The 16,925-nt window shown below is 27.4% G+C and overlaps 2 protein-coding genes and 1 pseudogene across 2 annotated transcripts; all 3 read left to right on the top strand.

The window, feature by feature from the left end:
- The first annotated feature begins 964 nt into the window (after nucleotides 1-964).
- On the top strand, nucleotides 965-3,729 carry LOC129313892 (norbelladine synthase-like; annotated as a pseudogene).
- Nucleotides 3,730-6,952: 3,223 nt separating this feature from the next.
- On the top strand, nucleotides 6,953-7,856 carry LOC129312316 (norbelladine synthase-like). The gene is made up of 2 exons (XM_054954856.1): nucleotides 6,953-7,227; nucleotides 7,436-7,856. Exons 1-2 carry the CDS (start codon nucleotides 7,044-7,046, stop codon nucleotides 7,741-7,743), a joined length of 492 nt encoding a protein of 163 aa, XP_054810831.1. The 5' UTR covers nucleotides 6,953-7,043; the 3' UTR covers nucleotides 7,744-7,856.
- Nucleotides 7,857-8,799: 943 nt separating this feature from the next.
- On the top strand, nucleotides 8,800-10,723 carry LOC129313891 (norbelladine synthase-like). The gene is made up of 2 exons (XM_054957288.1): nucleotides 8,800-9,399; nucleotides 10,344-10,723. Exons 1-2 carry the CDS (start codon nucleotides 9,318-9,320, stop codon nucleotides 10,721-10,723), a joined length of 462 nt encoding a protein of 153 aa, XP_054813263.1. The 5' UTR covers nucleotides 8,800-9,317.
- The last annotated feature ends 6,202 nt before the right edge of the window (nucleotides 10,724-16,925 follow it).

Here is a 16,925-nt window from a genome sequence, read left to right as displayed (position 1 = left end):
AATATATATTGTTTTCTTATTCCTAGTCCCAATTACTAATACACTCTATGATGAGTGAGAGTTTCATTTACACAAATATCTAAGTTAATAAATACAAGGGGTAAAATGAGAAATTTTTTTTACATATACTAGATTGATTATATTTTGAATCAAGATTAATTGAGAGAAAATATTTATATTTTGGATCAAAGGAAGTATGTGATATATTTATTGCTAGGAAATAGCCAATCAATCAAGTAGTAAATAATATTTTGTAAATATATACATACATACATACATATATATATATATATATATATATATTCCTCATGCAATCTTAGGAGAATTTCAAATAAAGACTAGGAATGTAACTTGTACTACTAGGTCTAAAAAAAAATTTAAAACTTCAATTCAGTTTAAGGATTAAAAGTGAAATAATTTGAACTATGAAAAAGTCAAAAGTATCATTGACTTGTTATGTAGAATCACCGATTGTTAATTTTCTTATATGAGTTGCAAATTACCTGAGTTGACATGCCAATAATTATATAAGATCTGATATCAATTGTTGAATCATAAGCAGCAATATTAATTATTAAATTACTAGAATTTACAACTAATGTTAGTAAATAAATAAATAAAGTTAACAAATTAATAACTAATTTTACTGCTTGTCTAACAAATTGATATAATTTACAAGTGATATTAGAAAATTAGCAAATAAAGTAAGAAAATTAATAATTAGTGATTCTGCAAAATAAGTGGAAGGTACTTTGGTTTTTTTTACTGTTGAAATTATTTTTACTTTTATTCATCTAGACTGAAATAAAATTTTAAATTTTTTGAGACCCACTAGTAATTAATTCCATTATTTGAAATTCTTCCTGCAATCTTTTATTGGGATCCTATATAAACCCTCAAGTCAGGAGCAAATAAAAGAACGTCATAAATATTTGAATCATTGAGAAAAAAATAAAGCTAGAACATGTTTGGGAGTGTAGAGCATGAGGTGGAGATGGGCGTGCGAGCAAAAGAGACGTGAGATCTGTTCAGCACAGTTCGACTTGGAAGATTTCTAGAGAAAGAAATGCCAAATCTATTTCAGAAGGTGGAGCTTGTTGAACGGGATGGTGGACTTGGAAGGATCTTCAAAGACTCTAGTTCCTGGTAATTATTTTATTCTTTTTTCTTTCTCTTTTTTTTTTTTTTTCTCAATGAAAGGGAGGGAGGGAGGGAGGGAGGGAGGGATAACCTAATGTAGGGTTTGAACTCAGAATCTCATGTATGAGAAAAATAGAGTCATCAATATGAGCTAGGTCTTTTGGACTATTTATTTAGACCCTATATTTTTTCAAGGTCGAACTTGAAAAATAAGACATTTTTGTATAAAATGATTTTCAAACCTAATCCTTATAAATCTATTAAGAACAGCTCGGGTTCAACCTAATAGTTTAGGCCCTACATTTTTCTCCTTTTTTATAGTCAATAGGTAATTGAAATTATTGAAAATTATTAGGTTAAAGTTGTTGAAATTGTTTTGTTCATTTCAATTTTTGAATTAATATAAAAATAACAAGTTTTTAAATTGTATATTAGTATAATTAGAAATTTAAATTGAAAAATAAAAAAATCCATGGACTTCCGAGCCCAACCGAGCCTTATCGATGGAGGTCAAGGTTGAAAATAATAATATGGGCATGTGCCTTACATAATATTACAAAACAGCTTATATTTTAAATTAAAAAAAATCTTCTAAAAAAAGGAGTTTATAAATAGAATAAGAAGGAGTATAGTGTTGATGTTGTTGTTAATGTTACTACTATTTTAATTAATCTGACCCAATTTCTCTTCCCCTCCAATGTTAGTAAAAATAGGTAAACTGGGAATGGGGATAGTTTCTTATAAAGAGAAGGTCACAAAGATGGACAATGAAAATCGAGTGAAAGAAAATGAACTAATTGAAGGAGGATATTTAGAATTAGGATTTACTGTGTTCAAGATTTGATTTGAAGTAAAAGAGAAAGGAGAAGAGTCAAGCATCATTAAAACAACACTTGAATATGAACTCAAGCAAGAAGCTTCAGCCAATGCCTCTCTCGTTTCCATGGCTATTCAGGAGGTTGCCAATGTTGCTCAACTTGCCCAACTTCATCTCAAAACAAAAATAAAAAATAAAAATGAAAAGCTTGCAACCCAAGCAATCTTAAATTATGAAAATCATGTAATTTATATGTGTGGTTGTAATTATTGAGTGACTTTGGTGATATTTCTCTTTAAATAAGGTCTTAAGTTTGAGATATGCAAATAAAACACATGCACACACGCATATTAGTACAATGGCTTTACATATATGTGTCTTGCTTAAGCAGAGAGTTTGTGAGTGCATTTGAAATTGTTAAAAATTATTGTTTATGCATGTTTTTTTAAATTAATATAAATATTATTGTTTATCAAAGTGTTATTGGAATTTTGGGGGGAAAATATTGTTTATCATTATTTGACTCAAAATCGATATTCAATATTATAATAAAAAACAAAAAAAAATAGATGCCTCCTTTTGTTGCATGAAAAAAATGTTTCTTATCTTGCCTAATGGAGAATGATAAAGAGGTTAATTAATTCAATTTAAGTCCCAAGTGTTAACTTTTAAAAATTTATAAGTTTGGCTCTTAATTTTATAATTTATTTATAATAAATTTGTAATTTATTTTTTAAAATTTTAACATTATTGAAGAATAAACAAATAACAAAATTACAAAACTGAGTATTAAACTTGTAAATTTTTAGAATTTAATAATTGGGATCTTAATTAAATTAATTGCAGGTAACCTATCCTGAATCAGGAGCCATAAGAAAACTCTAATTCTTTCATGGCCCCTCCATTTCCATGTAGCATTATAAAGGGATACGCAGAGCTTGGATTTCCAATATGCCCTATCATAAAATAAATATCCTTAATTGAGATATTACCAGAACTACTACCACCCCAATATGTAATAATGCATAATTAACTTCAGAACATCTAGCAAAACAAAAGACCCGTTTGATTATCAGAAAGGATGAGAATGGCATGGATTAAAACAATCAAAATAAAAATGAATTATTAAATCCATGATGAAACTCAATATTATATAGCACAAATGTGAGAATTACACCTTTCAAGAATCTCATAAATCTAATTTCTAACCTCATAAACTAAATTACTCTTCTTCCTTATAAATATGATTCACCCATCCTCCTCTATATTTTGATAATCTTATTTTTATCTTTATTTTTTCACTCCATGCCATTTCATTTCTTTCTAACAACCAAAACGGGACCTAAGCCTTGTAATAATGCATAATCCCACTGGCCATTACTCACCCAATCAGTAGTTAGAGAATTAATTTCTGGTTCCAAGATAGGCCTCATACATACATCCTTATTGCAAAAATTGGGTTTAATCCAAGGGTCAGAAAAGAATTTTACCTTATGGCCATCCTTCACTCGCTAACACATACCAGGCTTGATGATGTCTTGTTGGTCACAAGTGAACTTCCACGTTGGTTGGAGAGCCATTGCTCTCGACTGGCCACGTAGCAGCGTTCCGAGGCCTTATACATTTCTCCTTCAGAATGTCAGCCCACAAGATCCATCAGAGACCAAGCTAGCCTTTCTGCACAAGAAGCTGTATTAAGAGAAGAAAGCTTACGAAAGCCTAGGCCTCCGTTAGCTGTAGGAAGACATGGTTTGTCCCATCCAATCAGATAATGTGACATTTTCTGTGTAAATCTCTTATCACTTTCACAAGTGTACGAGATCACAGTAATAAATTACTCAAAGTATTTCAGGTGTGGAATCACAGAGAAGTTACATTTTTACTAATTTAAATAATTAATAGTTCAAGAAAAATAGATAAAATGAATAAATTTGATGAAAATATAAACAATAAAAATAAATCAAGAAAATAATGATGATGAAAACACAATCACTTAAAGCGTTGGGATTTAAGATTCACCCTATAGGTTGCTAGTTTCTACTATTTGAGTTGACTCGGATCAATTATAGTGATAACTATTCCTAAAGTGTCCTAATATTCTCCTGAATTATTAGTCCCTTTTTAATTAGTGTTGAATTCGTTCCCATGATACCCAAGCAATTAATTAAACTGTGAAGCTATAGTTTAAGTCACCATAAATTTCTAGAACTATCCCTAACCTAATTATTTATGTTTATTTCTCTATATCTAGATTCTCTCTTCACCTCCTAGTCTATCAAGATTACCCATAGACTTGATTAAATGGTGGCTAGTCATTAAATCAATACGAAGAACAAGAGAAATATATACAATTGAGAAAAAGCAAAAATATTCATAAATATAAATGCAAGGAGTCAAAGCAAAGAAAATAGAAGCCTAGAGAAACACATAATAAAATCAAATAAAACCATTCTAAAATTCTCAATCATGAAAAATAATCATAGAGAAAATTAAGGAGTAGAAGAAAAATAATTATAATTCATAAAACTTCTCAATGATCTCGCTTTCAACCTTCAAAATGTTTCTACGAGCTCCAAATATCTCAGAGAGAATTCTTGAGGTATTCAAATAAGTGATTGGATGCCTTCCCTCTTGATGGAGGGAGTATTTATAGTTAAAGTGGAGGCTCCTTCTTTTGTTCCTTGTCAATGTGGAACTTTGATATATATATATTTCTCTTTTCCTTCTTTCTTTTTATTTGATTTATTCTTTTTCTCTGCAAAATATAAAGATAAAAAAATATAGATAAAAAGATATGAGTGAATTTTGTATTAAATTTTCTTTTTATTTTATAATTAAGTGATAAGGAAAAAATATATAAATATCAATTAAATAGATATGAAATCTTAATAAATATAATTAAATTCAAACTAAAATTTATACGCATTTAATTATAAAATATGTACTTATCAATCTCCCCAAATGAATCTTCTTTACAAGCTTTCAACTTCATTGGAAACTGTAACAGGCACTTTAGCCACTTGCATAGGGTAAATAGGAATAGTGCTTCAAAAATTTCGAGCTAATGTGATTCTTCCTGCCAGAGAAAGACAAGATGACTTCCACTTGCTCGCACCTTATCAAATATCAACAATATACCAAAACTGGTGTTTTCTTTTCTTTTTGGGCAAATTTCAATGTAGACCCCAAGACTCAATTTAATTTTAGTCAAAGCCTCTAAAATTTTAAAATTTTATTACATATGTGAGGAAAATGAAATTAAAAGCTAATTGAAATGATCTTATTGTCCTTAATACATGAACAACTGATGTGCAAAAAATAAATAAGTGACGTATAGGAAATTAACAAATGGCACAAGTGGAATTTTCAACTCTCATAGCATAACGTCATTATGAATAAGTAAAGCTAAGTACAAGAGCAATTCATGTAAGAAAAATGAACAACTAACATAAGTGGGATGATAATAGTTACCAATTCTTAATAGTGTTATAATGTTAATGAGATGTGTAAATTTTTTATGCATTAATTATTCATTTTCCTTATACAAGTTGTTTAAGTGCCAAACTTCACTAGGGATAATAAAGTCATTTTAGCCAGTTCTTTAATTTCATTTCAACCTTTCAATTGTGCAATGAAATTTTAAAATTTTATGAGCTTTAACTTAAGTTGGGTGAAGGGATCTTCATTGAAATTTTCACTTTCTTCATTCCTAACAATGCTTCTAGTCTCTTCCTTTGTTGCATCCAAACACTGTGGGAAAACAACATGGAAGACTTGTTGAGATTCACTTTCTCACCCGAAGCCATGCAATTTTTTTTTCCTTGTGGTTAAGCATACGTTATATTTGTGGTTCAGTCCCTACTCCAAGCATTAGAAGTAGAGCCGGAAATTCAGGTGGGCCGGGCCTATTCAGGCCGGCCCGAGTAAGCCCGAACCCGAACAGGCCTGTGTCTTTGAAAAGCCCGAATAGTTAAGCCCGGCCTGAATTTTTTCGGACTTTGGGCGGCCCGAATACTTAAATTTAATTTTTAAAATTATTTTTAATTATTTTTTACTTTGAAATTAATTATTTTATTTTATAAAAAATATAAAATATATTTTTTTAATACTCAAATGATGTCTAGGACTCAAATATATGGTATTTTAGTATAAAATGATCTAAAATTTAAAAAATTAATTAATATTTATTATATTTTATATATTTTTTAAAAATATAATTTTTTTTATTCGGGTATTCGGACCAAGTCCGAACTCAATCAGGCTTGGCCCGAATTTTTCCAAGCCTATTCGGGCCTGAACATAAAAAAACATCCTTTTTTTAAGCTTGATTTTAAAATTTTTCAGACTAATTCGAGCTTAATCCAAACTATCAGCTCTAATCAAAAGGTTGTCGACAAACATCAAATAAGAAATCATCGGGCTGCATCGAGTAATGTTAATTGGAACCCATGCTCCAAAGTATACTCAAAATTACCAACACACATTTTGTCAAAAAAAAAAAAAAAAAAAGCGCGCGCGCGCTGTTCCATTGGGCTATTAATGGGCCTTATATGGACTAGTCGATTAGGCATCATACTATAACGTTCATGATGTGGCTTTTTATCTTGTTTTTTCTAAAATAATAATCATATAAAATAGCGAAAAAATTTGTATATAAAATTATTGCACTAATGTTCAAAATAAATTTTACAGGTTATTAATTTAAAAATTTTCATATAATTTATTTTTTTAGACAGAATGTATTTATATGTTTTAAAAAATCTATATAATTAATTAAAAAAACAGAATAATTTGATTTGATTGTCCGCAATATTCTTCCAATTGATTACATCCACCCACAGCTTCACAAAAGAAGAAAGGAAAAAAAAATCAAGTGGAGTTGAGGACTGCATATTTTGGACGTCAAGGGGAATCACTGTGATCACAAACTCTAAAGCCAAAGATATCCATATATTTGTGCCCACATAACATTCTTTGCCTTCATATAAACCACACATTACAATTCAGAAGAAAACAACTCATCAAAGAAGCACAACAATTTAAATTCTGGAGATATCAAGCTATTGCAGTGTTGAGAAAATCAGAGATGTCTGGGCATCTTGAGCATGAGCTAGAGTTGGGCGTTCCGGTGACCAAGGCATGGGACCTCTTCGGTTCGCTCCGATTCGGAGCACTCCTTGAGAAAGAGATGCTAAGTCTGTTTCAGAAGGTGGAGCTTGTTGAAGGCGATGGAGGAGTTGGAACTGTCCTCAAATTAACATTTGTTCCTGGTAAATATCTTTAATTACTTTTTATAATAAATTCATATAAATAATTAAATTCATATAGGTGAGTGTATATATCTTTTGTTGATGTTTTGATAGCAGCATGCACCATAGCTAGGTATCAGATAATTATATAAAAAAAATAAAAAAAAATTGGGTATGACATATAATGTTTTTTCAATATTCTTTTTAGTTTTGGTGTGAGATTAAATAGGTACATTGGGGCCAACCTCTTACAAAGAGAAGTTCACGAAGGTAGACAAAGAGAATAGAATCAAGGAAACTGAGGTAATTGAAGGAGGATATCTGGAACTAGGGTTTACTATGTTCAGGGTTTGCTTCCACATAATAGAAAAAGGTGAGGATTCAAGCATAGCCAAATCATCGGTCGAGTATCAACTAAAGCAAGAGGCTTCAGAAAATGGCTCTATTGTTTCCAATGCTATTCAAGCTCTTGCCAGCATTGCTCAAGTTGCCAAACTTCACCTCAACAAAAACAAGCTTGCAAATCAAGAAAAATAACTATTTGGCTTTGTATTTGGGAATATAATGTTCCTTTATCTATAATTTCCACGTTGAATTTGAGTCCAAATCATCATTTTATCTTACTATAATTTAAGTTATAATGTACTCTATATGTGAATCTTTTTTTTGTTTGTTATTGTCTTATTACTTTTGATTTTTTTCATAAGTAAAATCACATACACTAATAAGCATTTATTATAAATTTCTTAAATTACCCCTTATAATTTACAATAATGTAAATAATGCATACGTATATTGATTAACATAAGATATTTAATCCAAGTTTGTTTATTTTAATATATAATTATTTTAATTAATACATTTTTTCCCTACATATAAAAACAGACGAACGGAGAACGTATTAGGTGGGCATTGTTCTATGCATTAATTGCATGGGGCTCAAGAAAGTTGAAACTTGAGAGTCTATATATGCGTTCAATTTGCAGCTTTTATTAGGTTTTGTATAATATTCTTAGCATGGAAACAGTGTTTATATATCCTTAGTAAATAAGTATAACGTCCTGTTGTGCAATGGCAAGGTTAAATCCTCTAATACCGAAATAATCATATGAAATTTTTTGTGTATGCGTATTTTTATATGTCGGCCGGCATGTATAAAATTATCCAGAATTATTGTGTGTGCGCGTGTGGGATTTTTTTTTTTTTTCCTTTGTGATTTGATTTGAAAATCGGTTGCCATTTTTTAGTTAAAAGCGTGCCATGTAGCTACTTTCCAAGTGTGGTGGTAATATATTTTGATACTGGTTTGAATTTCTAGACAATAATTTATTGTGATTATTAATTGCTAAGAGAAAAATTAAAAATTTACATATTTTTTTAATAATTTTATGGATATAACTGCCATAATTAATAAATGTGAAGTAATTAAGTTTGTCTTATGTTCTTTCCATTCTTATATATAAAGTGTTTTTAAATGAATATCGAATATAAATAAAAGTTTGTTATTCAATTGAAGGCACATAAAACTATCATAATTTTTTAATTTTTCCCATAATAATATCTCAATTAATATTGTGGAGCTCACAATTAATATCTCTTTCTTTTTTCAAGACAATGAGGGCAAAATTATCCAATTATTTAAAAATATCAACAAGCTTCCAAAAAATATCTTATATATAAGGAGAGAAGGAATATTAAGGACAGGATAGGGATAAAAATTATTAAATTTTGTGTTGCCCAATACTTACGTAAAAGTAAAAAAGGAAACAAAATAATTAAGTTGGGGACCACGTATTTTGGAAAAATCCTATATATGGGAGGCATATCGTGGCCACGCGAATTAAATTAGAATCACAGTACACAAGATTTGTCCCCAGGCACGTGATCTTTCACTGTAAACATATAAACCACACAACATATAGAAGCAGCTCAAAATTAAAGCAGCATGGAAACATTCATATTTTTGAGGAGCAAGGCAGTGTTGAGAAATTCAGACAATTGCAAACATGGCTGATAGTATTGTTGAGCATGAGTTAGAGCTCAGCGTGCCGGCAAGCGAGGAATGGGATCTCTTCGGCATGCTATGATTCTGAGAATTCGCCAAGCAAGAGATGCCAGAACTGTTTCAGAAGGTGGAGCTTGTTGAAGGAGATGGAGGAGTTGGAACTGTTGTTAAGATAACATTAGCACCTGGTAAATATTTCACTTTCTTTCCCTTCTTAGAAATAGACATAGATGAGAATATACTTTTTTGTTTTTGTTTTTGCAAAACATAGTGAATAATGACAGAAATATGGATGCATTATTCGGTCTAAGTATAAGTTGAATATAAAGTTAAAAGTTATTTTTGTTCCTAAACTATATATAAAAAGTCACAAATATCTCTAAATTTAATTATGAGTCTTTTATGTCTCTCAATTTTAAAAATTTCCTTTTTCAACACCTTCACGTTAGAAACACTTAACGTCTATTAGTTATCAATGATATTACTATATTTTAATATTGTTTATCAGGTTAAGAGTTATTTTTGCTCCTTAACTCAAAAGTTTTATAATAAAAAATGTTAAAAAAAATAATGTGAGGCTCATTAATAATAAACTAATAATGAAAAAACAGTAAGGTGATGAAAGAGAGAATCTTTAAAGTTGAACCATGCGTGCGTGCGTGTTATAAGAATAAGTGTAAGTTATTTTGTCCTGAATTTTAATTAATAAAAATATTGCAAAGTATTTAATAAAAATATTTTTAATGGAGTTAAAAATTAGATTAAAATGTATGTTACACACACACACACTAGGCTTCTCTTGTAAACAATACACACACATATAAGATGTCTATATAATTTTAATATATATATATATATATATAGAAAAAGACCACTGGTTTTTTTTTTAATTTTACTTTGTCTCAATGATACATTATTTTTAGCAAGTATTTAAAAAATAATATTTTTAACTTCTAATTATTTCAAAATAATATTAAATATGACAAGTTAGGTCAGGGTATGCATTGATTGAATGAAACAATAAATATCAAGTCAAGTTAAGTTATAGTGTTGGCCTAATTAATAAATATGTTGTTAATATATTTTTGGTTAATTAATTGAATTGGCTTTGGTGTGAGATCAACATTAATAGGTATACTAGGGCTAAGCCCTTATAAAGATAGGTTCGCAAAGATAGACAATGAGAAGCGGATCAAAGAACTAGAAGTAATTGAAGGAGGCCCCTTGAAGCTAGGGTTCACTAAGTTTAGGGGTTGGTTTGAAGTGATAGAGAAAGGCGAAGAATCGAGCATGATCAAATCTACAATTGAGTATCAACTCCAAGAAGATTTTGCAGACAATAATGATACTGCCCATCTTGTTTCTGATTTTAATTATTCAAGCTCTTGCCCACATTGCTCAAGTTGCCAAACTTCATCTCAACAAAAACAGAACAAAACTTGCACATTAAGCAAACTAAATTCACGCATGCATGTATGTTTTGAAAAGTTGGATTTAGAAGAAGGAGGATGAATCAAAATTTAAATTCTCATTAAAAAATGTGCTTACATTACATGTATTTTTTTGATCACACAAGCATCTTTGTTAGGAGACATACCTATATTTAATATTCGATTGTGTCTTAAATAATATTGTGTCTCCAATAGAGGATTCAATATGTTTAATTTGCATGAAGTCTGAGATAAATCACAATAAATGTATGCATATGCTTGTAGAATTATCAAAATTATCAAACAGTTACAAAAAGTTTATGTGCTTTGGCAGTTGATCCTTTCCACCGAGGAATTGTAAGTATTCAAGACTTGTGAATTGTGTGTGTGTGTGTGTGTGTGTGTGTCATAAGGTTTTACACTTTCATATGATCCAACGTGAATACGTGATAGATCAGATGAAACGAAAACATACTCAAAAAGTATATAATTATCATGCACATAGTTCTGGTCACGCATTTTTTTGCTAAAAAAAAAAAGGTTCTGGCACGCGTTTGAGATATATTAGAAAATATTATTATTTATGTATTTGTTGGAAGTTATTACAAAAGTTATTGTATATTTCAATGCGTGTGCTTGAAATTATGAAGAAAATTATTGTTTAACTTTAATTATTTAACTCCAAGTCTTTTTTTTTATCTGTTGATGATTTGAAATAATTTCACTCCACTCTATAGTGCCGCATGTTTTGTTAGCGTTCTGATATAATATGATATTTTTTCCCCTCATATGAATGCTAATATTTTTCTTAAAAAGATATTATAGCTTTCAACTATTATTTGTAAAATTAATTAAACTGGTATTTTGAAAAAATATATCAAAAAACTTTTGTCAGACGTTAGGATTTTATTTGATTTATTATTTTACATAAAATTTTGAAAAAAATATTGTTAATATATTAAAAGGGATATTAGCGACAAATCAAATTTCATTTGATTTATTATTTTATATAGAATTCTAGATGTAAATTACGAAAGTCCAATTAAAAATAATTAAAGATTTGTTTTGGTCTCTCTCTACCTTTTTTTTTTTCAAAGAAGAAATCATATAAACTAGTCATGTGCCAAATTGAAGCCTGTCCCAACGTCTATGCGATCTTTCATATGAGGACAAATTAAATATTATGCAACAGTAAAAAAATAAAAAATCTCGAGGCTGATTGATTACATCCACACAATACTTGACAAAAAGAGGAAACAGAAAACAACAGAAGTTGAAAGTGATATAGTGACCACAATTAGAAATCTAAATCTTAATACTTGTCCCCTTATTGTATGATCTTTCATTGTGATCATATATATGTTTTGTCAGTGATTATATATGACATTTGTTTTAAAATTTTGAAAATTTAAGCGGTCTTAATTTTCTTATAACGTCATTGTCTTTATTTTCTTAGATTTATTTATGTAATTCTTTATATCTTTTTCTTTAATTTTAGCTAACTGTAAAAAATAACTTTCATTAATGGTAAGGATGTGCTATTGCATCATTAAATTTATCTTTTAGCAAAGGAAAAATATAATCATCAATTTCTATAATTTTATTAAATTTTACTTTTAGTCCTTGTAATTTTTTTCAGTATTTTCAGAGTCTCTATAAGGATGAAAAATACTAAAAAAAAACTGAAACTATAGATACCTAAAAAACAAGTGTCACCCAATTTTTTTAAAACTATAAGGACTGAAAACATTAAAAAATAATTATAGAAACTAAAAATAAAATTTGATAAAATTATAGGGACCGATAATTATATCTTCCCTCTAAGAAAATTTAAATAATAACTTGTTCAATTCTATGAGTTATAACCTTGTGTGTGTGTGTGTGAGAAATATCTCATTTTATAAGTTTTATTATATACATATTAAAAATTTAAATAACTATAATTATTACCCCATACATTATGTATGTTAAAATTTATTTTAAAATTATCAATAAACATGTAACTCAATTGGTAAAAGGTTGTATTAGTTTAACCAGTGATTTCGAGTTTGAATCTTAAAAATTTGTAAGTGGTTACACCCTAAATATTAGATAGCATATTTTATAAGTTGTTACAATTTTTTTTTTTGGGTTATATTTCTATAAGTTGTTACGTAAGCTTATTTTATTTCAAAATTTATAACCTACAAGCATATTTAAACTAAAATGAATTTAAAATTTTTTTAAAATACTTATTTATATTGTGTTAGCAAGAGATCTTGATATTATAAAATTTAGACAACAATACATTTATTTTATAATTTTCTCTCCATATTAAAACTTTAAATGCGATATTTCATTTTAAATTTTATTATATATGTTTGTGTATTAAAATTTAAAAAATATAGTTAATTCCAAAATTTGTTATCTTACGCTTATTTTATCTCAAAATATAATATCCTGTTATATATTTTAATAAAATATGATTTAAAAAATTCAAAATTATTGATTTAATTAAATTCACATCTTTTGGAAAATCAACTATCACCACAAAATATCATACAAAGACAAGCACACACGCAACAAACTTGAATAAGAGAATTATTAATGTGTTAATTACAGACAATATTATGAAAAAGACTCTGATCGGCGCGTGAAAACGACTATGAATATTACAAGCGGGGGTGCGCAGGTCAGGGATATAGAGTAGGGGCCAAATTTAATCTTATTAACTAAAAAAATATAAGATAATAATTATGTATAATTATAAAATATTTTTTAAAAATAAAAACATATATGTAATATATTAGTTTTAAAAATAGAAAGAATATATATATATACACGCACACACATATAAAGTGTACACTTATAATATACTTAATCAAACATCGATCAATATACATGAAATTTAAATAATGAAAAATAAACTTATTCAAGTTTTTTTAATAATTTAGGAAAAAATAAAAAGCCTGACAAACATATTTAATACAAATATTAATATTTATTCTTTTTACATGAAGAGCTGACATGATAAATTAATAATACAAACAATATTTGTATAACCTAGTAAAATATATATTTTATACTTATTTAATTTAATAGCAATATATTGTATTTATGTGTTATAAAAAAAAGAAATTGTATTTATGTATTTATGCATGTATATGAATGTATGTTTGTGGGGTATGGAATTTTTTTTTAATATAGGAAAGGTGTGTTTTTTTGGGGGAGGAGGGCTAAAATCTCATTGACCATGGCAATTACCCCCAATATTTACTAGGCTCTTTTTATTCATATACAACATTATTTTATAATGAAAAATATTTATATATGCTTAATATTATATATTTAAAATGTGTGTTTTCAATAAATAAATACATGCAAATTTTTTATATATTATTTATTATGATCTAACAATGTCTTATTATTAAAATTATTAGCACTTTACAATCCATTTTTTCTGATTTGATTGAACTAAAATTTATTTAATATATATTGCTAAGTGTTTAAAATTACCTCTGTAAGAATTTGTTAACACATGTAAATTAAAAATATAAATATAATTTTTTATGCATGATTCCCACATAATTTAAAATTTAAATCAATTATTTTATTTTAAAATTTATTTTCCTTGTTCAATTTTTTAAAATAAATAACAAATTATTTTATTTAACAATATTTTCCCCACCCATGTAATTAAAAATCAGGATATGTTTGTAGTGATTTTAAGATTAAGATAAAAAAAAAACTTGTTTATACTGCTACCAAAACAAACATGTTTATACAACAATAAAAATCTTAATTTTTTGAACAGAAATTCATTCATTTTAACTTAAAAATTTTAAATAATAATTTATTATATTTAACAAGTGTTTACACCATAGATATTAGATAGCATATTTTATAAGTTGTTACATACATACATACATACATACGTACATACATACATCAATATATATATATATATATATATTATTCCAAAATGTAAAACCTTGGCGCATATTCAAACTCAAATGATTTTAAAAATATTTTTTAGAAGCTACTTTCTTCTATTGTGTTAGTAAGGGACTTGATATTATAAAATTTTGATAACAATATAAATATATATATATATATATATATTATAATTTTCTGTCCATATTAAAAATTTATATGGAATATTTTATTTTAAAATTTATTATATATGTATATATTAAAATTAAAAAATTATAGTTAACTCCAAAATTTGTTATCTTACTCTTATTTTATCCCAAACTATAACATCCTATTATATATTTTAATAAAATATGATTTAAAAAATTCAACATTATTGATTTGATTAAATGCATATCTTTTCTCAAATCAACTATGACCCCGAAATATCATAGACAGACACGCACACACGCAACTAAACTTGAATTATTAATGTGTTAATTACAGACAATGTTATGAAAAAGATTCTGTTTGGTGCGTGAAAACGACTCTGAATATTACAAGAGAGTAACATTAATTACAACATCTAAATTTGGATGCAAGCATGTTTTCCAATTTCCATGCTTATAAAGTCAAGTAACTGGTCCAACATTTGTTAACCCAGTCGACAAGATTTGGCTTATGACATATAAAGTTACAGGATTAAACTTTCATTGTCGATGTGAAGATTTTGTTAACCAATATACAAAAATATACAAAGATATTTGTAAGTGTCCTTTGAGTTTGAAGATGCACATCTTGATTATGATGAATTCTTAAGAACCAAATTATGTAACTTTTATAAATTAAAGTCATGTAAGTGCACTGAAATTTTAGATGTGTAGAATGGTTTAAATTGATTGATATTATTAATTTTTTAATGGACCTTTTTTTCGAAAAAAATTGAATAATAAATAAAATAGGGATATAATTTAAAAAAATTATAAGCCCTATCCAATGTTGACATTGACGGACACAGGACTGTAGATATGCGGGAGAATAAATGTAAAAATAATAAAAAGAAAAATTCAAGTACCGTTGTTTTTTATTAAAAAAATATAAACTTATACACCAACAAATAATAAAGGAAAGTAACTCAATGACTTTAAAAAATACAACTCTTATAAATTATGGATGAAATTTTTAAATATTTTAAAATATGTTCCATTCATAAAGTTAATTAGATTTATTTTACTTTTTTATCCTCAGATTAAATTTATTATTAAAACACAATATTAACTAATCCTTAACTAGCTGAATCTTTTTTTCTTTAAATCATTTCTTTTTTTCTCTGAATATAAAATTATTGGTGCGTTTTTCATCATAGAGCTTTTTTTTCTCTCTCCCCCTCTATTTTTCCTAAAAACACTAGGAAGAGGACATTAGACATTGAAGAGGAATTTTCATCTCTGGAAGCAGAAGACTAGACTGAAATTTATTATCTATCATCATATTTTTACCATATTCACATTTCTCAGTAACATTAAATTTTTTGCGGATTGTGTTTGATTTATTTTGAGTAAATGATTATGCATTTTTTGTATTGTTGATCTACAATATTACATCATTAATATACATAGATATGTTTGATTGTCTAGTTATGTTGATCTGCAATAATATATCAATGATATACAATAGTATATCAATGACGTAGTATCACGAATCAGTAATACGAAAAACACATAATCATTTGTCCAAAATGGATTAAACACAATCTACAAAAATTTTTAGACTTTTAATTTATCATAGAGAGTCAAATATATAAACTAATAAAATAAAAAATTATGAATTTGTAGCTCCATTTTTCCACCGTCATGCTTCGTTCCTTCAAGTACCGTCGACGTATCTCATCTCACATTTGTCTGTCACAATCATAAATGTGGCTCGCTCACACTGTTCTAATGTCTTGCATTCGTCTCTCTCATGTCCAGTTCCGTCATCTCTCTCGCATTCATCTCTAAAAGAGGCAATTTTAGACTATCTTACATTCATTACTTTCAATTCCAAAGATTTTTTATGTTTTAAATCTTTTGGTATTTACAAAAAGCCTATATTAAAAGAGTAGTTTTGTAAATTAATTATAAATAAAATATTAAAAAGATCATTTTTGAAATTTAAAGATAGGTTATTTTTTTACTTGGTCTTATAATATGAGTTATGTGTACAAAAGTGTCCAAATAATAGTTTAAATTTAAATTTAATATGTTCAAAATTTAAAATCTATTTGGTTTAAATAAAATATAAAAGGCTTAAAATTGTTTAGAACTCAAATATGTTTTATTTTGAGTCCAGGGAATTCAAAATGGTTAGGGTAGTGGTACAAATTTTTAACAATTACAATGCATACTTCTAAA

The sequence above is a fragment of the Prosopis cineraria genome, unplaced genomic scaffold (assembly GCF_029017545.1).
Source record: "Prosopis cineraria cultivar Desert tree isolate PC_DT_omini unplaced genomic scaffold, ASM2901754v1 PC6, whole genome shotgun sequence".
NCBI classification, from domain to species: Eukaryota; Viridiplantae; Streptophyta; class Magnoliopsida; order Fabales; family Fabaceae; genus Prosopis; species Prosopis cineraria.
This window is presented reverse-complemented; position numbering and strand designations above follow the sequence as displayed.